The following is a 24,637-nucleotide window of genomic DNA, read 5'->3' on the forward strand; positions in this document are numbered from 1 at the left end:
ACTTTTGGGATAGCATTGGAAATGTAATTGAGGAAAAGATGTAATAAAAAATATTAAAAAAAAAAAGAAAAGCTAGTCTTCCAGGCACATTTTTAATTTTTAATTAAAAACTCCTATCATAGATATAGGAACAAGGTCAAATGAATAATAAAGATTTTCCCTAAATGTCACCATTACTATTCTGAGTGATTTTCATCATTTAAACTATGACTCTCCCTTGAGATAATTTCATTGAACTCTGGAGGGCACTAAGTTGCCACATGCTACCCATGGCTTCATCAGGTGCACACAACTGTTCTTTAATATGTTAATACCCCTTTAGAGGGAAGAAGGGAGTTGAATGATTTATTTTTTGTTTTTTCTCCCCAGACAGTGTGATTTCATGCCTATTAATTGGCGCAACCCTGGCCAGTTTGAGACAATGTCAAAGGTCAATACTGCCCTCAGTTGGCCTTGTTAAATTGATAATGGAATGTAAAGGTGAGATTTAGAATGATCAGACCCAGACGAAGGGTCAGGGAGACCTACTGTTGACATTTGAGAGAAAAACACTGCATTCTATCTTGCTCTTTCTCATGCAAGCATCTTTAAGGAGGCTGATGTGAAAACTTGTGTGGATTATTTTGTTGGGCAGATGATGGCTACTTATGAGACTATTTCGGGTGATGTAAAGAAATTAAAGCACATTTTTCCATTTGAATGAAATTATAGATTACTTTTTATTCAAGAATTCTCCTTTCTCTATTCTTCTGACAATAAAAGACAGAGAGAGAGAGAGAGAGAGAGAGAGAGAGAGAGAGAGAGAGAGAGAGAGAGAGAGAGCCTGACAGTTGTTTCACATGAGTAAAAATCATGGGTGAGGTAGGATATAAGCAACAATGCTCTTACAAAGACAACAGGAGGAGGCCCCAAGTATCTTCCCTGTGTCAAGATTTTAGAAGCACTGAAAGAGGAAAGGCAGAGAAAGACCGTGTTTGAAATTGACTTGAAAATGATACAGCTTGGAATTATTTCACATACAAGTTCCTATTTATAGTTTGACTCTGACTTTGATAGTGAATAGCCAGTTACCAGGCTGCTAGTTTGAACAGCATCCTAAGACTAGGTGGTCTTGTTCTGATTAGGACATAGAGCCTTGGTGAGCTCCCCTAGGTTGCTCTTTCCGCTCCTGTTTGATGTCTTCTCATGGGAACAAAATGAGCTGATAGCTTGGTCTCCCCCACGCTTTTCATTTATTCTCTCTCCCTGGAATCCTTCCCTTTTATCTTCTCATTAGAATTCGGCTCATGCTGCTGTTCATCTTAGACATCACAATTTTCATTAGTCTTTCCTAATGAGCATTTAGCATTGATCCCCACATCTTTATGCACATCTCAATCATGATACAGTTGTCTTGTCTAAAACACGTCTCCCTGCTACAATTTTTACTCTCATTTGAATTTATACCTGGTAGAGATTACCAACACAGTAACTGATGTTTGTACCAAGCGCTTTTCACCCATAGTCATTTTACTATTCTCAATTCGCCCATAGTCATTTTAGTATTCTCAATTCAGTGAGGCAGATACTATCTATTCACAAATGAAGACATTGAGGTGCAGAGAGATTAGATTATCTGACTAAGGTCACTTAGTTTGTAAATGTTAAACTGGTAAATGCCATGTATCAAGCATTGTTTGCAATAGTATAAACCTTAATAAATAACTAAAAGAAAATAGAACATGTGCTAAAAGATTAATCAACTTTAGGCATCCAATATATATGTTTATTATGATATGATAATTTTGATTAAAAATTTAATATAGCATTAGGATAAGAATGATTCGTTATTTTTTTTTTTAATGTTTGCTTGCTTGTTTGTTTTTACAGAAGAACACTATGGCTTCCCAAAAAAGTTAAGCTAGAATTTTTCTTAATACATGAAAATATATTGGCTAATAAAACTATCCATGTACTTGGGCATAAATAATCTGACTATGTTTGATCCTAAGCTAGAAAAATTATACTTTTCCTGGTGAAACATTGAAATCTCTTTCTGTGGAAAAGCTAAGGGCATCTCGTGGTTGCCTCAGCTTTGCGAAGTTCAGTCCAGCATTACTTAAGAAGCATAACCAGCTAGCAGCAGAGCATCCATTTATCTTCTCACAGTTGTTGTTATTACTCCCCGAGAAACTGGAATTTTATAATCCTGAATTATTTAAGCCAATTGTCTGTGTTTTTTGTTTGTTTGTTTGTTTGTTTGTTTGTTTCAGGAGTTTACACACTAAGAAATTTATGGAAAAAAAAGTAGAAATAGACTTCTGGATACAATATAAAATATACTTTGCTTTCATAATGTAAAATAACCAGGTTATCTAGATAAGGTAGATAGGAGCCTCAAAATAGATTGCAGAGCTAAAGTTTACGTCTCTACATAATTTCAATTTTAGTGATATGAAATACTCAAGTAATTAATAAGATATGCCAAAAGAAACATAATAAAATTAACAGGTAAAAATATTTTCAACTTTAAAATAACTGAATCAATAGTTTTACATATTTCCATGTGGGATCAAGCATTTGTTTCATAATAACTTAGAAACAGATGTGATTGAATGCAGACATTACTTATCTGTATTGTGATGGGATCAGAAGTAGCAGTAATGTTTGCAGTGCCTGCAAAGTTTATACCACGAATGCACACTAACTAGTACTCATTCTATTCAATAGTCAATGTGCTTATATGAAATCATCACGTGCCTAAACCTAACACGATTGTTTAAATAGATAAAACTACATTTACAGCACAATCTAAAACTCATCCACAAATGCACACTAATGAACCCATCACTCTGGATTTGTACCTCCATCAGAATGGGTGAGCCAGGAACTGGGGCCAGGCTGCCATTCGACTGGAGCCTGAAGACCACCTTCTCTTAACACAGTAGGTGAATACTCTGATCAGGTTGCAGCAAAGGCCACCCAGGGTAACATTACTATCTAAACAATCAACCTGGTAATTGGGTATTGATTATCAAGGCCAGAATCCTTCATGGCCTCGCATGCTTAAAATGGACATGAAATGTGACACAGGAAACTACCGGAGGTCTTGCAATGTTGTGACAACTGCTGGCAACATACCGAAAATTCCTCTTGAAACTTTAGGTTGTTGTTTGTGCAAAGCTCTTCAACGTGTTGCAGGAAGGATTTCTTGCTTACCGGCCTCCAAGTAAAGAAAAGCATTAAATGGAACAGAACGGCGTTAGCTTGTATTTTTTCTCTTAAGAGAGAGCTTGGGCACCGTCTACACAGTTAACACTTAAGCAACTGTAAAACCCGTTACACAATCCTTTAAAGTCACCTCGTCCTGTTTACAAAAGGAGTTCTCCCTCTTTAAGTTCACGTTCTTTGCATCCGTAGTACAAAATTCTTTTTAATTTTTTTCAGTGACTTTAAAGGAAAGATTTAGCGTTTTAATGAACAAAAGTTTTCAAGCAAATGTGAGGGCATAAAGTTATCACTGACTCCTAAAAGCACGTGAATACTTCTTTGTCACATTGAAGAATGTTACACATTACAAGGTTTTAGAAGATATAAAATATTGCAGTGACTTCATTCTCATAATGATATGGCTTTTAAGCCCCAAGGAGTTTAAATATCCCCATATTACTTCCCAAGCTAAAATACAGACATGCAGGCTTCACCCCAGAGAGAGAGAAAGCATTTCTCCAGTTACCATGCAATTAGTCATGCCTTTATGATTTATATCCAGCTTAAAGGCCTTTCCAACAAACATACAGAGAGAGAGCCACACATTAAGAGGCACGGAGTCAGTGAATCTAAAGTTGATATTCAAAAGAAGGAGAAAAAGTTCACAAACTTACTTGATGGATTTTCTATAACTAAGTAACCTGCAACAGAGACCACGTTAGATGTATTGTGTGTGAGAGTAGATGGCTCCTTCTGAAAGAGTTCTAGATTCAAATCAGAAAATTACAGCAAAATCAACAATGTATAAGTACATTGTGGTTTCAACTAGCATGCACTGGCTAATTTCATTTTTTGAAAAAAATTATATTAGTTGTGAAAATTTTAGCTTCTCTTCCCAGTTAGAAAGGTAACATTACAATTTAAGACACTGTGTTAAAGGCAGGCCACCTCTTAATATATTGCATAGAATAAAGAGTTAATATAGACTTAAGAAATATTTTCTTTATTTATAAAGAGTGTAGAATGGGAAACAGAAGTTGTTCAAAATGACATTATATTGCTCGAGTCCTGTTCCATGACTGAGTTGGAGTTAAAATACAGCCATAACAAATTACATTTATTTCAGCTACTTTATGTACATTTTTGTGATATGAACACATTGTGTAATTTACATAATTGACAATGTTATACCCTGAAACATGAAATATTTTAATAGATCAATAGATAATGCACCACACACATAGAGATATCATGCACAACAAATTTGCACAGCACAAAAGCACAAAAGGCACAAAAATATACACAAACAAAATGCACAACAGGGTCTTTACAAGGTTTTACATTTTTGATAATATTACAAGTTATTTATGATAATCCTCAAGTAAAAAATATTTCTTGGAATATGTACTTTTGAAATCATGGATGCATGAAACAAGATAATCAGACAGAAGAACAATCAAGCCATGATGAATGTTTTGAGAATGATCATAAAGATGTATGTCCAATGGAGAAAACTTGAACCAACAATATGTATCTTATGGCAAAAAAAAAAAAAAAAAAGATTTAATGGCACTTGTGGGGATGAAGAAGCAGGTATTATGAAGCTGGATATTAGAATTCGAAGTCGGTGGTGGGTGTGTCAAAGAGGAAATAGCCTCCTACTTTCTCAGGGTGTAAGCTGGTAGAGCACCCTAGTGTTATCCTAGCATCAGATGTGGTAGACACCAAGCTGCAAACACTGAGCAGAGGCTTGCTGGCTAAACTGAAGAGTTTATCACAAACAGCCTAAAGTGATCTCAAGAAGGCAATAGAGAGCTTCTTACCATAACTTCATGGATCCAGAAGTGGCTGAGTGGGTTGTTAAGTCAGAAAAGCTTTGTTTGGGGGGATGAGAAACTGAAGATCTGAAAACGTGAGGCACCGGAGGTCAGAGACATTGTAACATATGTAATAGAGACAGGTGGAGTAACCAGTCCTGTTGGAGATGATTGCCCTCACACAGCAAGGACCAGCAAGAAAAACAGACCATGACAAGCATGCATCAGATCACCTACACCCCTAGATTATGACTGGCAAAAACCTTTCATGCTGCCTTGTTTTTTTAAAAGATCATGAAAGGAAAACATGTTAGTCTAGGGAAATCTTGATTACAACCATTTGAGGAATGATTAGCATCTTTGCATTTGCGAAATTCATTTCCATGCTACTGCATGAAAATGAGAATCGTGACATTAGTGTTGATGGTGGATTCTTGACCGGAAAGAGCCAAGATTATTAGGGCTGTACTAGAGAAATTTATTTCTCTTGAAGAATTGAATTCTGAGATGGGTGCTAGTTTTTTTTAGGAAACCATAAACAAGGTATTAAGGAAGTCAGTGCACGTTTGTGGAATTCCTAAGAGATATGAAATATCAATAATCAGAAATAATATATAAGCAAGCCCTAGCCAAAAAAATGTACTATTATTCTAAGAGATATAAAATATCAATACCTAAGAGATATGAAATATCAATAATCAGAAATAATATATAAGCAAGCCCTAGCCAAAAAAATGTACTATTATTCACATGCTTGCTCTTTCACTAAGCTCTACCCTTCACTTATAATGTATAAATGAGGAAAATATTATTTTTCTAAGGCAATTTTTTTCTCAGTGAAAAATTAGAAATTTGTTCTAATTGTACTCTTTATTTTGCATGAAATATTCTTCTGTATATTCTAATTTTAAATGTCAACCACCTAACTATTAAATTGGATAGACGTTGTGCATTCTTGCCTCATTATAAAATATGATGGCATTACTGACTTTAAATATTGCTCCATCACCAGCTATGCACTTTTAAGCAGTTTCTTTATTTTCTTTTTCTTTCTTCCTCCCTCTCCCCCATTATCTCCCCCTTCCCCTTACCCCTTCCTTGTCCTCCTCCTCTCCCTCCTCCTTCTTTTTGATTTTTTTTTTTTTTTGAGACAGAGTTTCTGGGTCTAGCTCCGGCTGTCCTGGAACTAACTCTGTAGACCAGGCTCCCCTCGACCTCAGAGCCTGCCTCTGCCACCCCAGTGCTAAGATTAGGGGCATGTGCCACTGCCTCGGAGTGAGTAGTTTTCTTAATATTTTGGTGCTTTTGACCATGACCACAGATCCTTGTCACAAGCCATTTCTCTGCTCCTCATTTTTTTCTGAGCATGATTTATCTTTTTTTTTAAATTGGTATTTTATTTATTTACAATTCAAATGATGACCCCTTTCCCGGTTTCCCCTCTGGAAGCTCCCTGTCCCATCCCCCCTCCCCCTGCTTCTCTGATGGTGTTCCTCCACCTACCCACCCACTCCCACCTAACCAACTTGGCATTCCCCTACACTGGGGCACTGAGCCTTCATAGGACCAAGGGTCTCTCCTCCCTTTGATACCTGACAAGGCCAACTTCTGCTACATATGAGGCTGGAGCCATGAGTCCCTCCATGTGTACTCTTTGGTTGGTGGTTTAGTCCCTGGGAGCTCTGGGGCGTCTGTGTTTGATATTGTTGTTCTTCCTGTGGGGTTACAAATCCCTTTTGTGCCTTCAGTTTCTCTAACTCCTCCATTGGGGATCTACTTGTTTCTTAATATCCTACTCAATAGTTAAATCCCAGTAGACCTCAGTTAAGGGCACAGACTAAAACATAGTGTCTTGTTTCTGTGCAATCTGATTTTTAAGAACAAATAACCTTGTATTGTGTGTTATAGCTATTTCAGTTCATGAACAATGCATGCATGCATTTATAGTCATAAGTACTTGACAGTTCAGACAAGACTAACACTCAGCTTACTTTATAACCTTTAGAGCCTTATTTATAACAATAGTGAGGAACCCAATATTAGATATAAAAATATGAGAGACTTCAGCCACACTCAAAGCAAGCTAGAAAGGTTCTAGTTATCGTCCGATGATACCAGAATTGGATGGATTTTCTCATTCAGGTCTTAGGAAACTGAATTTTTAGGAAGGCATAAACCAACATTTGAAATAAGTGTAATTATTAGATTTACCAATAACAGGTAGTTGGTTCTGAATAAAGCCCCTATCTTTTTATATTCAGTCTCCTAACATTAAAATCTAGCAATTGCCAGACTCATAGAAAGTTAGGACTAGAACAACAAAATTGTGTTTGCCTTCTCAAGTGGAAAGAGAAGCAGCTTCACACACCGGTCATAGCTGAGGCAGGAGGATTGCTGGTGTCCTTCTACAGCCCCCCACACCTGTCATAGCTGAGGCAGGAGGATTGCTGGTGTCCTTCTACAGCCCCACATACCACACCTGTCATAGCTGAGGCAGGAGGATTGCTGGTATCTTTCTATAGCCCCACAAGTAGAAGGAAAGGGGGGGGGCGGTGTCAGAAGATAGTAGGCTCTGGTCTGGCTTTAGACTATTTGCTATCATTCACTTTATCTAAGCTTAATAAACTTTTCATAATCTTTTTTTTCACAATTATCTTGATGTAACATAAGAAACCAGCTTCTATATGTCTAATTTTGTGGGGAGGAGGTAACGTTTAGTCTATGCTTATGCCACAATTATGTATAAATCAAAAAAATTGAAATCTTCATATAAACAACCGAAATAGAGAAGACAGTTTAGAATATGTAGCCCAGCTATCTCTTTAAAAAATCTGGTTTTCCCTCCTGGTTCTGTGTTTTCTGTCCACACAAGTACTATTTCATTCTTGGGTGCTGTATGGCCATACTTTAGGTATTATTTGTATCTACGATAAAATTTTTCTTTATTGTCAAGATCCTGAATGTTTATTCTTACTAGAAAATATTAATTTGGAAAATGTATGGTTAGAAACGAAGGAAAAGTGGTTGTATAGTCCTTAAAAAGCTCAGATTATGTGTTTTCTTTTTTTAATCATATATATAATAAGGCAAGAATGTACAAATTCCAACAATATTAATTTAGAAGTGACACTTTCAAATACGGTGATCTGAGGGCACATCACATTCAAGTAGAAATTTTCTTTTAATTGAAAATTTTAAAACTTAAAAAAAATTGAACTAATTTTTACATTGGGACAGTACTCATATTCACTTCTGGTAGCAAAGGTTACTGCCAAATTATATTCAGTTGCTTAGTGGATAAATCAAGTTTGGAATTGGCCTGATTTTTGTAAGATTACCGGCCATTTTTCAATATAAAGGGCTAAATACTTTTATTACATAAATCTTTTCATTACATGAATTCTATCTGTTTTAAATCCGATGTCTTTTGGTAGAACGAGTATTATTTCACAGCTCAGCTCATTTCTCGAAAGTCTATCAAAAACTTAAATTCTGCTCAGATTACTGCACGGACCCAGGGAGGAACCATTTATTTATGTTGGCAGTGGTGATGAAAGACCATATTGTCAGAGACTCGGCTTTCCCTCAAGACCAATTAGTTGAAATCTACAGGGCATCAAAAACATAGTCTTTATAGAGAGAAGTACACAATGGGACTAGAGAAACAGCTCAAATCAGCATTCCCAGTAGTACAGGAAAAATTGAGAAACTTCTGTGTATGGTTAAATTTTTTTTAAAAAATAATAAATTATTGCTTTAACATAATATAATGATTGTACAACAATACATGTTCTAGCTACTCAAATAATGAATCTGAATAACCTCTCTGGGAAAATATATAAGTTAAAATTTCTAAGATTTGGAAAATGCCAAGTTCTTTTGAGATCTTTCTCTCTCTCTCTCTCTCTCTCTCTCTCTCTCTCTCTCTCTCACACACACTCTCTCTCTAATAAATGTTTCTACTTCATGTATTTTACCACTCTAGTTAATCCCAGGGTTTTATCTGCCTCTCTGACTAATTTCTGTCACTTGTCCAAAGTATCATCAGTCATACTTTTAGATATTATTTAATTTCTATCTATGCTAGTGCTGCTAATCTGTTTTAGGCTTTAAAATAGTGCTCCAGTGTTCTTCCAAATCCCCTTTCACCCATTTGTCTAATCAACCAATAATTGTTCTGTGGGCCTCAGTGTAAATTAAAAATATCTTAAGCACTGGCTGTTGTTGTAGCATCATATGGAAGGGAAACACAGCCTCAATCAGGGAGCAATCAATGTCAGGTTGCTATCCCTCCTTTAGGCTTCTAGAGGAGATAAGAAGGCTGCGTTCACAGAGCTGCTAGCCAGAGGAGGTGAAACTCCCTGTGTGGCAGGCATCACATTTTCCTTGTCACAAGGCCTCTCCACATTAGCACATTTGAAAACAAATTCTTGACAGATGTTCTATTTCACTAACTATGGGCACAGATTATTTATCTCAAGAGTAACTAGACAGAAGCAGAGGGTGGCAAGGAGGACTGTGGACAGCTGTGTGAAGAGGTAGGTGAATGCCCCCCATGCAGATGTAAGAGAAGAATGTAGGAGGCCTCACAGGCTGTACAGGAAATTGTCCAGCCTGAGCTATTTGCAAGGGTTGCAGGTGAGCAATGGAAGTGTCCTGTGAGACCTTAGGAAGCGCTGTAGAGATCATGTGTAGATCAGATCTGCCAACATCGTATATGGATAGAAAGGAGTTGTGTGTAAACAGATTCACTCAAAATCTAAAGTTCAGCTCTTCCCAGAGCAGGTCTCAGTCTTCTGTTCTGGGGGGACACTTGAGGTACTAATTGCATGAAGGGGAGGCTGCAATAAAATTATCTAACCAATACACAATCTACAATTCCCAAAGGTCAACTCTCAATGCTGGCTGGAAATGGATATTTTATGTGTGTACGTTGAAATCATTGGCCTGACAGCATCCTACACTACAGACGTAGTGCCATTAGGGCAAGTCTCTGAAAATAGAATATTTTATAAAACTCCTAATCCTATCCATGTTAAATAGCTCCCTAAAGCTAAAATAAAACAAGGTTAGTTATGATTCCAAAACTTCAAGAGTGCCTAGAGTTGAAAAGGCCTACCCCCACTTCTGCTTTAAGCATAGTGTATATTATATATTGTCAAGTAGAGTTATAGGCATACTGGCCTCACCTTGCCTTATGGTTTATGGAAACTAACACCTCTTTAATGGGTTATGATTTGGAAATCAATTGTCTTGCATCCTGATTCCCTCCAAACTCTTCACTTTAGGTATTTATTATATCTAGACCTCTATGGGCTATCTCTGTTATTATTAATAATATTATCAATAACTTCATGCTGATATATTTGTGCCAGGATACAAAAGGGATTACCGAGCATTAGGGGAGTTCTTGGAAGTGAATGTGATTGGTTATCTACTGGTCAGGACATAAATCAAAGTTTCATAAACTGTAGTCAGAGAAGCAAGGAGAGAAAAAGCCATTGTCTTGGTCCTTACAGATTGACACCTCCACTTGGGGACATCTCCATCATCAGATGGGAAGTTCTACTCTCGTGTCACAGAGATATGAGAATACAATAGGAAGCCATGAAGAACTCTAAATGTAAAATTTAACATCAAAACTATCACAATATAAGAATACAACACATTCACATGACATGCACATTGTTAGCCAATGTGCATTTGGATAAGAGCTTCACCATAGCAACAGCATGCAGTCTTAGAACACAACAAAAGAAGAAAATCTTTTTCTTTTTGGCCTGGAAAGAATGGCATATTAAGCAGCAAAATGCTCAATATCACGTATTTTTTAAAAATATACAGCACACCACCTGGCAAAATGAAAATAATCACAGCAGAACTCCGCATCACCACACAACTTACTGGATGACAAAAATCTCCTTGCGTCTAAAGAAAAATGAGGAGTATCTGGAAGTAAAGATCCATTATTCATTTAGTAAATAATAGCGCATTGTTTTTATTTGCCACTATGCAAACACAGGCATTGTTTATTTTACAGTTCCTTCTAGCTGCAAGGTATTGTATTATAGAATCAGATATTTTTGCCACTGTTTAGGAAGAACTCTTAATTTAGAGAGAAATAAAGTGAATTATCAGAGTCTGTTATTCTATCTAAATAATGGTGATCTACAAGAAAACTCTTTTGCACCTTGTGTCAATTACTTTTAGTATTATTCAGAAACAATGTCTTACCAGGTAGCTCTGACTTCACCTGGAATGCACTATGTAGACCAGATTGGCTTCTGATTCAGAAATCTGTCTGCCCTTGCCTTTCTGGTCTGGTCCTAGGATTAAAAGCTTGCATCACAATGCCCAGCAGATACTTAATTCAGAATAAAAACTGCACTTCTAGAGTTTTCCAGTTTCTGCCAGTTTTCCCCACACTAAAATGTTTGTTATAAAAACAATAATTATTATGTTATTAACTTCTATGTATGAATGTAGAGTAGAATACTTTATAGTTTAACAAATACAAATACAGCAACAATACCAAGTGCACTTGATATATAGCTTATAAAACATATTCATAAAATTATAACATTTATTAAATTAAATTAATTTTCCAGCAATGGAGTTAAGTCTATATTTTCAAATACATAGATAAGCCATGATCTATTCGATCATCTATTTTTCCAAAACTCTTTCCTTTCTTTCTTCCTCCCTCCCTCCCTCCTTTCCTCCCTTTCCTCCCTCTCCCTCCCTTTCTTACTGTTGTTTAGAGACAAGATCTCAGTAAGTAAGCTGAACAAGCTGGTCTTGAATTCTAAGTATACAAAATCATCTTTTTTTTTTTTATCGCATCACATATCACATAGAATCAACAAGTACTAATTCATAGTTTTTACTTTCTTTAAGAAAAAAAATAACCTGGTAATGTGGAAGAATGGATTCTCAAACTCTTTGTGACACAGAGTAGAAAAAAAATTAAATAATGAATGTTTATATAATAAGATGGGTTTTAAGACATAAGTATAGAGTAAAATGCATAAGTGTTAAATGATTTCATAATATAAATCTGCAAGTCTTCTGTATGATGCAGTTCTAAGCCCCTTGACCTGGGTTTTGTCAACTACGTAACTCTCAAAGTTAATACTTGTCATTATTGACGGCAGAGTCCATAATGTTTTCTCTTTTGGGTTGGTGAAGTGATAAAGCATGGAAATAGTTGTAAGCTCACTTTAATATGACATTTTTTGGCATTTTGGAAGGATGCACCCATGTCCTGGGTAAAAAACACATGTGAACTAGGTAAATTTCTAGGAAGCTGAGCTTCTTCCTACAGACAGTAAAACTTTGGACAAAGTACCCAGCAATTTAGAGAGAAAACCCAACCTTGTTGACTTTTGACTCCCAGAATTAAACTTTCCTTTCTAACTTGGGAAGTTCTCAGATTGTGAGGTACATCAAAAACTATGAAGGCTTCCCTCGTGACCAGCCCCCATTCAGATGTGTCTAATGCACTAATAGTTTTCAGTTATTCTTCTACCCTTGATTCATGTATTAGTGACTTTACTAACAGAAAAAAATTTTAATGATTTTTTTTCTGAATCGAATCCAGCAAATCGGACATATTATGCACCATCAATATCTACAAGTCTTGTTTTGTGTTGCTTCAGGAAGGATGGAGATCAACTCCAGGAGTGGATAAAAGAGTACAAAATGCCGGCAAGATTTTGCTGAAGGGACCCTGATATAGCTGTCTCAAGTGAGACTATGCCAGTGCCTGGCAAATACAGCATTGGATGCTCACAGTCATCTATAGGATGGAACACAGGGCCCCCAATGGAGGATCTAGAGAAAATACCCAAGGAGCTGAAAGGGTCTGCAACCCTATAGGTAGAACAACATTATGAACTAACCAGTACCCCATGAGCTCATGTCTCTAGCTGCATATGTATCAGAGGATGGCCTAGTCGGGTTATCATTGGGAAGAGAGGCCCCAAGGCCCCTAAGGGGAATGGCAGGGCCAAGAAGTGGGAGTGGGTGGATAGGGGAGCAGGGCGGGGAGGGGGGGATAGGGGACTTTGGGGATAGCATTTGAAATGTAAATAAAGAAAATATCTAATACTTAAAAAAAAAAGAGTACAGAACAAGAGGAAGAAGATAGCTCCAGAAGGTACGCTGGCTCATGAGGGAAGATTTTATAACATAAATTCTAGAGTTTACACACAAATGGGAAAGTAAAAAGAATGGAAATTAATATTTTAAATTCCATTATTATTAGAACAATAATTTTCTGTGATACAGAAATAAAATATATCTGAAATATGATTTTGCTCTTAGAGGTGTTAATGGATAATGTGATATATAGATAAAATGGCATGAAACAGGAAAATCAATGAAAAGCCATAGCCAAAGATGGCCACCCTTGAATTATAAATACTCAGTAATACAGATCTGGTAGAGACTTGGCCCAAATTTCTATGACTCAAAACCTCTCTGCAGCTGCCAAGATAGTCATTCCCAGAATAAAAAGTCAAAAGAAAAAACATAGTTTTCTGGGTATGTTGAATGTAAAGAAGAAAATGGTTATGGTCTGAGAAGACACCTTTTAGGAAAGCAACATCAGCACAGAGGTTCAGAGTCAGTAAAGTGACCTCAGTAATGTTTTCTCTGTGGTTAACATTTTTTTTTCTGATTTACTGTATTAACTTCTAAAGATCTGTTTACTGCGGATGTTTGAGGGTCAACAAAGATGCTTCAAAACAAAACAAAATGAAAAAAAATGGTCATAAAGAATTGTTGTGAACGTCTTGTAATTCACATTAGGAAGGCAGAAGAATTCCACTATATTTTTCCAGCAGTTCAAATTGATGTCACTGAGATATTTGCTATTCCCTCATAAACATTCAGAAAGAGTATGGCTGGCCTGTTCTTGTGGAAGAGACAAAGGAGTTGAGAAAAGAACACAGAGAGGAAGAGCCTCACTGAAGTTCAGAAAGTCCATAGGGGAAGAGAAAATCTTTTCCTTCCTTCCTTCCTTCCTTCCTTCCTTCCTTCCTTCCTTCCTTCCTTCCTTCCTTTCTCTTTTTAGATTTAATTTTATTTATATGAGTACACTGTAGCTGTCTTCAGACACACCAGAAGAGGGCATCAGATTCCATTAAGATGGTTATGAGCCAGCACATGTGGTTGCTGAAAATTGAACTCAAGACCTTTGGAAGAGCAGTCAGAGCTCTTAACCACTGAGCCTTCTCTAGAGCATGAGCCCTAGAGGACCAGAAGGTGAACTGAGATGTTGAGGCTGTAGTGTTCGCATGATAGGGTTTACTGTGGAGGCTGTTTTGTTCTCTTACATACAGTGTTGCTTATGTAAAATAAAGAAAAAAAAACCAACTGTGTTCTAGATATTATAAAATTCTACATATAAGCTTCTAAAGTTTCATCCTTTGTGAATGAAAGGAGATTGCATTAGAATATAAACAACAGTCAATATCTAAAAGTTAAGAAGTTATCTCACAAAGCAAATGTCCTTACACTTAATATTGAATAATTTTCATTCCCCTAGGGTTTTGGAGACCCTCCCTAGGCAGCACATCTTCTAGACAGGTGAACAATAAGGCTTACAACGCAGATCTATTAGATAAAGGCCAACTTTGATAGGTAGTAACCACAAATTATTTTTGATGTTCAAGATTTTAATGTCATCTTGTAAAAATTAATTACAACTTTAAAAATGTCAACAGGGTTTTGGCAGAACCTTGCAACAACAACATGACAGCTTTTATTAAGAATTTGGGGAATTATATTAAACAAGTTTTTACAATATGCTAGTACCGTGAACAGTGTAGATGTTTTTTAAAAACGTGTAGACTTATTGTTTAAAAAGCACTTAAAACGTTAGGTACTTTGGTTTAATGGTGCCACTCATTCAGCACACACATTGATATTTCTCTCTCTAAAGGTAATATGCTTTTATTTTGCATAGTCTCTAAAGTCTGAACAGGTTTAGAAATGTAAATCCCCTATACAGTTTTGACATTTATGTAATTTTATGCTGAAAGAAGAAACTGTGAACAAAACTCTCACAAATGATAAAAACAAAAGCAAACTTGTAGACGTATAATCAAATTAGACTTCCTATAACTATTTGTGAACACTTTTAGAAAAAAAAAAAACAAGTTGGAGAAAGTATTCTATGAGAATTATGAGACAAAACGTTGAAGGTTTAATGAGTAAAACTAATTCATCTCAGGAAAATAAAGAAGTCTCCTTTGAGTATCATAGTCCAAGCTCGGTTCATACCGAACCCAAAATGCTAGGAAGATTAAGGGAGTCTGTGTGAACAGCGAGAAGTGTGTAGAAGATGGAGGTTAGCCTTTGAAAGAAGATCTCTGTGACCTGTGTAAACTGGAGCCCCGCAAACACTTCCAACAAGCATGGGGTCAGAAGAGGGTCATGGCTCCAGGCCCTCTGAACCTCTGCTGGCCCAGAGGAGTGTGCTCACCGCGTTAATCTCTCGTCCTTCAGCTCCAAGTCTGCCACCGTGATGAGCTGATCCAGCTTGAATTTAGTGTCAATAATCTCTGCGTCCCGAGGAGAGTACGTGCCACCTTCCTTCTGCTTCTGTCTGATTCTGAAACCAGAGAGCCGCACAGTGAGTGCAGGCACTACCTTGAAAGCGCGTGGTAGACAGGGTTGGCATCTTTTCTTTTGTTTCTTAAAGTAAAGCCATTCAGACAAATATTTCTTTTATTGGATGTGACCTGCCCCTACTCTCTTTAGCTGCTTCCTCATTTAATCACAAAAAGGAAAAAGGAAATGGAAATAGCTGAGGAAAATGAATATCGGTGTTCGAAATCAATGCGTCATTGTTTCTTATAATGGAAAACTTTACGTGTAACAAATATGGAAATTGGTTTTTAAATTATCTCATTTAATTTTTATGGAAATAGGAGATGTAAAATACTATCTCTATTTTATGATCAGAAAAGTCAAGTTTCGGTTCAAAATTGGTTAATTCAACCCTGAAAAACCTAACATTTTTTTTTTATTATTATTTTTAGACAGCTCCTTTTATAGTTCTGGCTGGTCTGGAACTTTCTATTTAAACCTGGCTGACTTTGAACTCATAGAAACTCTCTTGTCTCTGCTTCCAGAATGATGGGATTAAAGGAATGAGCTACTACACCTGGCCCCAATGAGTTTTTTTTTATTTAAGGCCCCTATCTACTCACTTCTCCAAGGTGTAGTATAACATATAGCAAGGCACTATTTTGGATCTGCATCAATCATTAATACTTTACATGTGCTATCTATGATAAACATCGATGTCTAGGATGATTTTGAGAACATAAAATGTTACGCCTTCCTCCAAAATACTACACAGTTGAGTATGTCCAAAATGCATATAAAACACAGAAAAGTATTGAAGCTTAACTCAGGAGGCAGTCCTTGACTCCTTGGTGAAGCCTCTTAAGGGATTACAGTTATTAGCATTCAGAGGGCAAGCCCACTTTGACTTAGGTCCTCTGCAGCCAGATGAGGAGAGAGCACATGTAGACAGACTGATTCAAAGCAGGGTGTCAGAAATCATGAGGCTTGATATTCACCCGAGAACAGATTCCCTTTGACGTGATAAAGATACTGACTGGGAGGCAGTGCTGAACAAGGAGAGCCCTTCCATTCCCTACAGGGCTCCCCAGAAAACAAATGCCAGAAGTCAAATGTGCACTTAGAGCAAACAATGATTTGAACACTGAGCATGCGCACTTCTGATTGCTAAGGCCCATATATCATACAATACTCTTTCTGCATTTTCCTGTTGGCAGAGGCCACCGCTTTGCGCTGAGGTCATTCTGATTATTTGCCAAAACGCTTACTAAAATGTAAGTTATTTTTAATTGTCTAGAATAGTGACTTTCTCCTACTATCTTCTGGCAGAATCTGAAAACAGTATGGGACACAGGGAAGATGTCTTCTAAGAGACACTTTCAGATCATACACTCAAAGGCTGACCTAAGGGACTCAAGATAAAAAGGATGGAGCATGATGTCTAAACTATAGGGACCGCCTTAGAACTATTTAGAAAACTAGTAGAAAAAATATATATTTATAGTGACTCTGAGTAGGTTTACTTTGTTGTCTCTAAATTTGTCCTCTGTGGTAACTGAATGGTCCTTAATTTCATTTCTTCTTTGTCAACCACTGGAATGCTAGGCTTTGTCCATAGGAGCACTATAGTAGAGTGACATCAGGGAGTTGCTGTCTTTCGGGGCTCTGGTAGTGTTTTGTTTAAATCTATCTATCTATCTATCTATCTATCTATCTATCTATCTATCTATCTATCTACCTACCTACTAGACAGGTAGGTAGGTAGGTAGACATGTTATAACCCTGGCTGACCTAGAATTCACTATGTAGATCAGGTAGGCCTTGAACTCATGGAGATCCACCTGCTTCTCCCTCCCAAGTGCTCAGTTTAAAGGTGTGCATCCACATATCTGACTGGTACTGACACTCTAATATTACATGTGGGACCCCCAGCAACATACCTAAGGAGTTCTTATTGCCTCTCTGCCCATCTCCTTAGCCAAAATTTCCACAAAATCCCAGTCTTCCCAAACCATTCTGTATACATGAGATGTATCTACAAGCAAATGTAACCTCCTACCCTCCAATAAGGATGGGTGACTTCTGCAAACAGTTGATTTCTCTCTGTCATGCCTCTCTTGACAGTGAGAGGTTGTATGTGCCTGTAATAGCCATTCCATGACAACGTTGGGAGATTTCCTTGGCTCTTAGCTCCCTTACTGTCTCCTGTTTCTAATCTAATGAGACTGGCTACTTGGATGCATCCTTGGCTCTGATCCCTTTAAGTTCTCCTTTATTCCTGTTCTCCTCAGCATTTATATCAAAACTTTTCCTATCAAAATATCAGGATTTACTTCTTTAAGGCTAGATTAGTTCAATTCCGAATGTATGTATACTGTGAAACATCACAGTATGTATTCTAGATAGGTTGGAGTATTCTACAAATTGAAGAAAAACAAAACGTAAGCATTTCCCACTGGTGTAACTGCTGTGTTGCTGTTTCTTGATTGGTCTATGAGAGATGTAAAGCACCCAGAGCATTCTGGGACATCTCTTACCTTGCAAATGCAAAAATAGCTGTTCCAAGGAGGATGATTGAGAGGATACACAAAGTGACTGACAGTATGATCTCCACGGTTCTTTCTGAAAGTCCTTCACCTGAGAATGAGTGAAACATGATCACTAACAGGGCCCTGGAGTTCCATCTTGAATCTCAAACCACATACACTATGTCTTGGCATATCACCTAAGAGAGCCAGCATAGCAAATTAAATTTGCCTCCTTCTCCTGTTCTTCCTCCTCTTCCTCTTCCTCCTTCCTTTCTTCTTCCTTTTAATTTGGGTGTTCAGTCCTTAATTTTTCCCTATATAAACTTTATATCCCTGTGAGCTCATTCAGCCTCATCCTTTACATTTTCATTTATATGATAATGACTTATTTTATTTTTACTAGTAAACTTCAGTCTTCTCTGTGTATTACCTACCAGATATTTTTTATTTGGAATTATGGGTATAATTTAAAATGTGTATGTCCAAAATGTGATATTTTCTCTTTTCTACTGAATCCTACTCTCAGTTGAGGAAAACTCCATTACTCTAGTTGTGCTGGGCAAACAGAAACCTTAGAGTCACATTTTGAATCTCTCTTTGCTAGTTTACTGCCCACTGGTACTAGCCTTAATATATTATGCATAAATATATACTATGTATATGTATATACAGTTGATCTTTACTAAGTGAAACCACAATCTCTTATAGATGCAAGAATTTCAATGTGAGAAAAGAACAAAATGTTTAAAGAACAAACTAAGTTCCAAGTATTATTGGAATGGAATGACAGCCTTATATGAGTGCTAGGCACTTAGTTCTTCTCCTCTACAGTGTAGCAAGGCACTTTTTAAGCCACTAAACCTTTTCTATGGCCTATGATCATCTCATATCTTGCAGGGGATTGCTCAACCATCTCTGAATGAATTGTAAAATAAATGCATTTGTCTCTTTAACTCATATAGAAAAGTTCACACTCATAGACATTATTTGGAGAAAATTTTAACTCATGTGACTATAAATAGTTTCAGTTCTATGTCTGAAATATAGGCAAAGATTAAAGCTTTATCTTTTTCTGCTAGATTGGTGATTATAAAATGTTATCAGGTTTCTGCGGCTATTGATCTGCATGGTCTAGCTGAGTGAATACTGAGTTTTAAATAGTCATCAGAGTTTCACAGTCTTTAGTATACCCAGCTCCATTTAAAGGATGCTAGAAGACCAAGTATCCCATTGAATATTAAGTACACCTTCTTATTTCCTAAAATATCAGTGCTTTGGTTTATAATTTTAAGATGATACATGTAATATTCTTGCCAAAGGAAGCCAGAAGCAGAATCTTGTTGATCAGATGATAGTGAGACACAGCCTTAGAACTCAGTTTTCCTAGACCACAAAATGAAATTTCAGACTAGATTACCATTTCAAAGCACTGACCCAAGTGAGGAAATGACATATAATATATTAATAAACAGCATGTAATCCTGTGAGTGCACGTATTGCAAAAGTGCCCTCAGGAGGGGACACAGTGTACCATGATAGTCGGGTATGCTTTCTGAATCACTTCTGTTCATGAGTGAGGTCATTTCTCCAAACTCTGTCATACAAAGTGGCATTCTTTTACATGACTTCCCTCATGATACTCACAGGCCACTTCTTCACTAGACTTACTGTCTGCTAATTACAGTATCTTGTTTGTCTGGTATATTCCAGCACTGTAATTTAGAAGAGTATAATAAAAAAGCACTCATTTTTCTCAACTATTACCTTCTGACTGGAATTATTATCACTTAAATTCAAAACAGGATTCCACATTTTTAAATGAGAACTTTGAGTCAAATGAGAGATATTAATCTCATCTTGCAAAGTTTGTCTCTTCTTTCAGGTTCCCTCATTCTGTCTAAGCTCCTAGAGCTAATATATGTCCTTTGTTTCTTATTAAACTACTAGTCTTTTGGGATATTAAAAAACAGTATGAGGAGTTAACTGAAAGTTAACTTTATTACATTATTATTTTTAAAGTGCCTTGATATGTGTGTATGTGTATGTGAATATGTGTGTATATATATATATATATATATATATATATATATATATATATATATATGTGTGTGTGTGTGTGTGTGTGTGTGTGTGTGTGTGTGTGTAGACACGAGTATGTGAAGGCAAGCTAGTGGAAGTAGAACAACTTCTGGAATTTGGCCCTTTCCTTTGAGTATGAGTTGTGAATCACATTCAAGCATCCAGGCTGGGACAGTAAGCTATCACACTCAGACTTATTTTGCCAACATTAATTTTAATGTACATACAGTGGCATTATTATAAAGCTCAAAATAGGTACTGTCCTAATGGTCAGCCATTTCATTTAAAAATAAGCATGTCTTGAAATGATCTACAAGAACATTTTCCTCCAGTCAGGCTGACAAAGTTTTCAAAGGAGATAAACAGTGCTTACTAGACTATGAGAAAGGGCGGGAGGGGGGAGGATTTATTCATTGTTAAAATAATTAAAGCCAGTGTCAAAACATACCTCCACAACATGCTTATTAATGAAATGGTAACCTTAAAACTCAAGACAAGATGGTAAGAAGAGAGAAAAGCTAGAAATAACTTTAAATGTTCAGAAGAGAAGGTGGCCCACAGAGCAGAAGCAGAGGCATCTGACCACATTGAAATTGGAGTCAGCTTCAGAACATAGTGATGTTTTCCAATAGTGTAGGACAGTGGTTAACAGGACACTGCCCAGAGTCATGCTGCCTGGATCTGAAAGCCGATCCTGCCATGTCTTCACTGCGTAAAACTCACTGTACTAGGTTTCTCACTGATGGGTTAGTATTACCTGTAGGAATGCAAGCTATGGAGTGGACACAGGGCTTCATTTCTAAAGCTACCTCCCAGTTTTGAATTTGTGTGGCAGTGACAGGTGTCTTTGTTAGTAATCATTTCATATTCGTACACCCGTTCCCTAATCTGAACTAATCTCCCAGTTGATTTATGAAGTATGTTTTAGCACTGTCACTGTAGAAATAGGATTTTAAGAAATTAAATACACTGGGCATTTTCACAGCTATCTTGAGGTTATCTAAATTCAGCACACACTAAAAGCATCTGAAATATTTCAGTCTGATGGTACAGTTTGTGAGGTTCACCTCGTATTAATACTATCTTACTAACTAGATAAACGTCCCCTTTACTTCTCCACTACCTTGGAAGATGTGGTAAGTGCTGCAGATGTCATAGTAACACATATTCTCTCTCCCTCGCCTTCCCTCTCCCTTCCCCATCCCTCTCCCCTCCCCCTCCCCCTCCCTGTCCCTGTTCCTCTCCCTGTCCCTGGTACCTCCCTCCTCTCTCTTTGACACATACACACACACACACACACACACACACACACACACATACATACACACACACACACACACACACACACACACACACACACCTACATCCATCACTTCCCCTTTCTCTTTCTCAGCCTAATTACAATGGGGACATTCTTTCCATAGTAATTAAATGAGAAGTGTTATGACAAAATAAAACCATCAGAGACTGCCTTTGCTGTGCAGTTTGGCATCTCATCTTACACTGCTTTAACAAGGCCCCTGAAAGGTACAGACAGGGACGTCTGGTTTTCAAGTTACAGAAACCTTCTGCAATTAAACCTCCCCCACAAAATACAGTCTACAAGCAGTGTCCACAAACTCGTGTGCCTTAGGAAGACTTGAAAGGCCACAGAGCTCATGCACCCCATGAGAATGGGGGGGTGGGTGCTAGTGTTCAATCTAAAGTAAAAACAAAAATCAAATAACTTAATTAAAGTGACATACATTGTTTCCCATTTACCAGTACAGGCCATAAGAGATCCTCCTCAATGTCCGCTTTTCACTAAATTATAACCACTTCTAGTTAGTTGGTACAAGATGAACTTTATCTTGCTCCTTTAAATCCTATACGCTAACCCATGAAGGGTCCAACTGCTACCAGCATGACCTGCCAAAGCACCATGATTGGATAACCTGGATGGGATTATGCCCCCATTCCATTGAAGCCCAGGATTGCATTCACACATATGTCTTCGGCAGGCTTGTCAACAGTGTTGGATTCCACTAGTGTGCTGCGATGATGCCATCTGTCCTGACACATGGCACCACTGAGACAGAAAATGACTCAGACTCCCTTTGTCATCATCTGGTTACACAAAGGTATTATTGCGAGTACATGTTTCCTTGCTTGCCCCAAGTTGCGCAGTAATGTGTTCCATCTGTGGGCCTCTTCTCGTTACTGAAACAATCAATATTATTTCCTTTTTGAGTCCTCTACTTTATCATCTTTGCCATGCTCTTTTGCCAAGAGTACTTTTTTTTTTTTATTCCATGGCCTCTACTAATATCTTCTCTTTCATCTGTCCCTATTTTAATAGCTACTTAAACATTATGGGGCAAACACCAATTATAAAACCACTGCATATCAGGAGGGAGCCCCTAAATGGTTAGTCTAAGAGAGAGTCCCCAAAGGCTGTCTTTACATCACTGATATAGGAATATCACACTGCACTTTGAGAAATTAGTTAATAGGACCATGGAAGCCTCTTTAGTTATTAGCAGCCCGTTGGTTCTCTGTTTGCTTTGTTCAGCCTATGTCCCGCTGTCCCCTTCTTCTGTGGCCTTTATGGCAGCCTGACCTTCTTCTTTCATTCCACACCATTCACACACCACAGGCCTCCTCCATCTACAGGGCTTGTAGCCATTAGTGTCTGGAGAATTTGGTGGTAGCTGTCATGTCTCCAGTAGACAAAAAAATCAGTATGGGTTTCTGAAAGTGGTGCTTACAGCTCCCTCCCTTGGTTGTAAGTAGAGGGAATAAAAAGAAAGCCCTTGTTGAAAAGTACCTAGAGACTCTGTTCCAGATGATGCTCGCTCTGGAAAAATGTGAGTAGCCATGTCCTCAGACTATGTGGCTCCTGGTTTCTGACTATCTCCCTCCTTAGGGCAGTTCTCATCTTGTCACTCTGATGTCGTAACTTTCCCTCTCACTCAAATGACTGAGCCTGGTCTTCAATTGATAATCTACACAAACCCATCTGTTTAGTAACAGGCTAGGTACATGACACCCAGACAGCAACCATTTCTCCTCCCTGCTCTTCTCTATAAAATATTATCTCCTGAAGGTACTTGAGTTCTGTCTGTCTTTTATCTTTCATTAGGAAATATACCAGAACAAGCACTACTTAATGGCAGGAATTGCTGACAAATTCTGATCATCTTGCTGACCACAGAACATATATTTTGCTATCAGCAGTTACATGAGGAAATATTTCACAATTACAAAACCACAGGTCAAATCAGCCTGCCTCATTATTACATTTATCTATTACAATTAGCCAAGACAATGGTTTTATAGTCAATGCTTTAACCTAAGAGATTTGTTATTCAAACAAACCTGTATGTAATACACCTCTTGACTCTATTCTTAAGTATGTATTTTTTTCCCTATGTAGACATGAGAGAGATTGGTTCTTCAGCCAGCTAACACCTCCACAGCCTGATGAGACCCTCTGAAAGTGGTGGGAAAATCCACTGCCCTGTCCCTACAGTTCTCAATGAACTATGCTGTAGCTCATGACGTACTGATGGATCACCAAGATCAGTGCCCTACATTAACTTCATACATGTTCAAGTAATATTCCAGAGATGTACCCACCTTAGTGTTTTGTTAGGTAGCTTAGAAGTTTTGAATCCCTGCTACAAATATATATTTTTTTAAAATCTGTAATAAGTTGAGTGAAACTGTAGGAAATCAATAAAATAAAAATACCTCTAAAGTCTTTGATTATAACCCATCAAAAGAAGCTATTTGGGGCTAGAGACATGATTCAGTGGCGAAGAGCACTTTTTATTGCAGAGAACCCAAGATTGGTTTGAGTACTCCCATAATGGTCACAACCAACTGTAACTCCAGTTCCATGGAGTCTGATATCCTGACCTCTGTGGTCACCAAAGATGCATATGATACACACACACACCACTCCTACCCATAAAATAAATAAATCTAAAACTTTAAAAGTCATTAAACTTTGAACAATATAAGCATTAAAAGTTTGAATCTTTACACACATCATTTTATTTAAGGTTTCAAAAAAAGCTTTAAAATAATATATTTTTAAGTTTCTAAAAGGAATACATACTTATAGAAATTAAATTATTATTCCTATCACAGTGATAAGATTCAAATCCAGGTCTTAAACCTTCTTTTGTAGCACAGTAGTTATAGAATTGTGGGCTAAAATGTTGGCATCCTAGCTAAACAATGATTTAAACAGTGTGGGTCTGGGTTCCCTCATTTGTAATTTGGAGTAAAAATTATCACTCAACCTAATGTCTCCCATTCCTGGCATGAATGACATTGTGTCAACTGACATTATGAGGATGTGATTGAAAAGTTGAAGAGAGTAGAAGAAAAGAAAAGAAAAGAAAAGAAAAGAAAAGAAAAGAAGGGGAGGGGAGGGGAGGG

General features: G+C 37.3%; 1 protein-coding gene across 1 annotated transcript in view; it reads right to left on the bottom strand.

Moving 5' to 3' along the window:
- The window catches only part of Ptprq (protein tyrosine phosphatase receptor type Q), a 198,954-nt gene that overhangs the window by 21,949 nt on the left and 152,368 nt on the right, over nucleotides 1–24,637 (bottom strand). Inside the window, exons 34-37 of the mRNA XM_021174928.1 lie at nucleotides 18,140–18,239; nucleotides 15,496–15,624; nucleotides 3,864–3,890; nucleotides 3,121–3,202 (exon numbers count right to left, since the gene is read on the bottom strand). Of these exons, the coding sequence (XP_021030587.1) occupies nucleotides 3,121–3,202; nucleotides 3,864–3,890; nucleotides 15,496–15,624; nucleotides 18,140–18,239 (338 nt within the window). The remainder of the gene's footprint in view (nucleotides 1–3,120; nucleotides 3,203–3,863; nucleotides 3,891–15,495; nucleotides 15,625–18,139; nucleotides 18,240–24,637) is intronic.

The sequence above is a fragment of the Mus caroli genome, chromosome 10, assembly GCF_900094665.2.
Source record: "Mus caroli chromosome 10, CAROLI_EIJ_v1.1, whole genome shotgun sequence".
Lineage (NCBI taxonomy): Eukaryota > Metazoa > Chordata > Mammalia > Rodentia > Muridae > Mus > Mus caroli.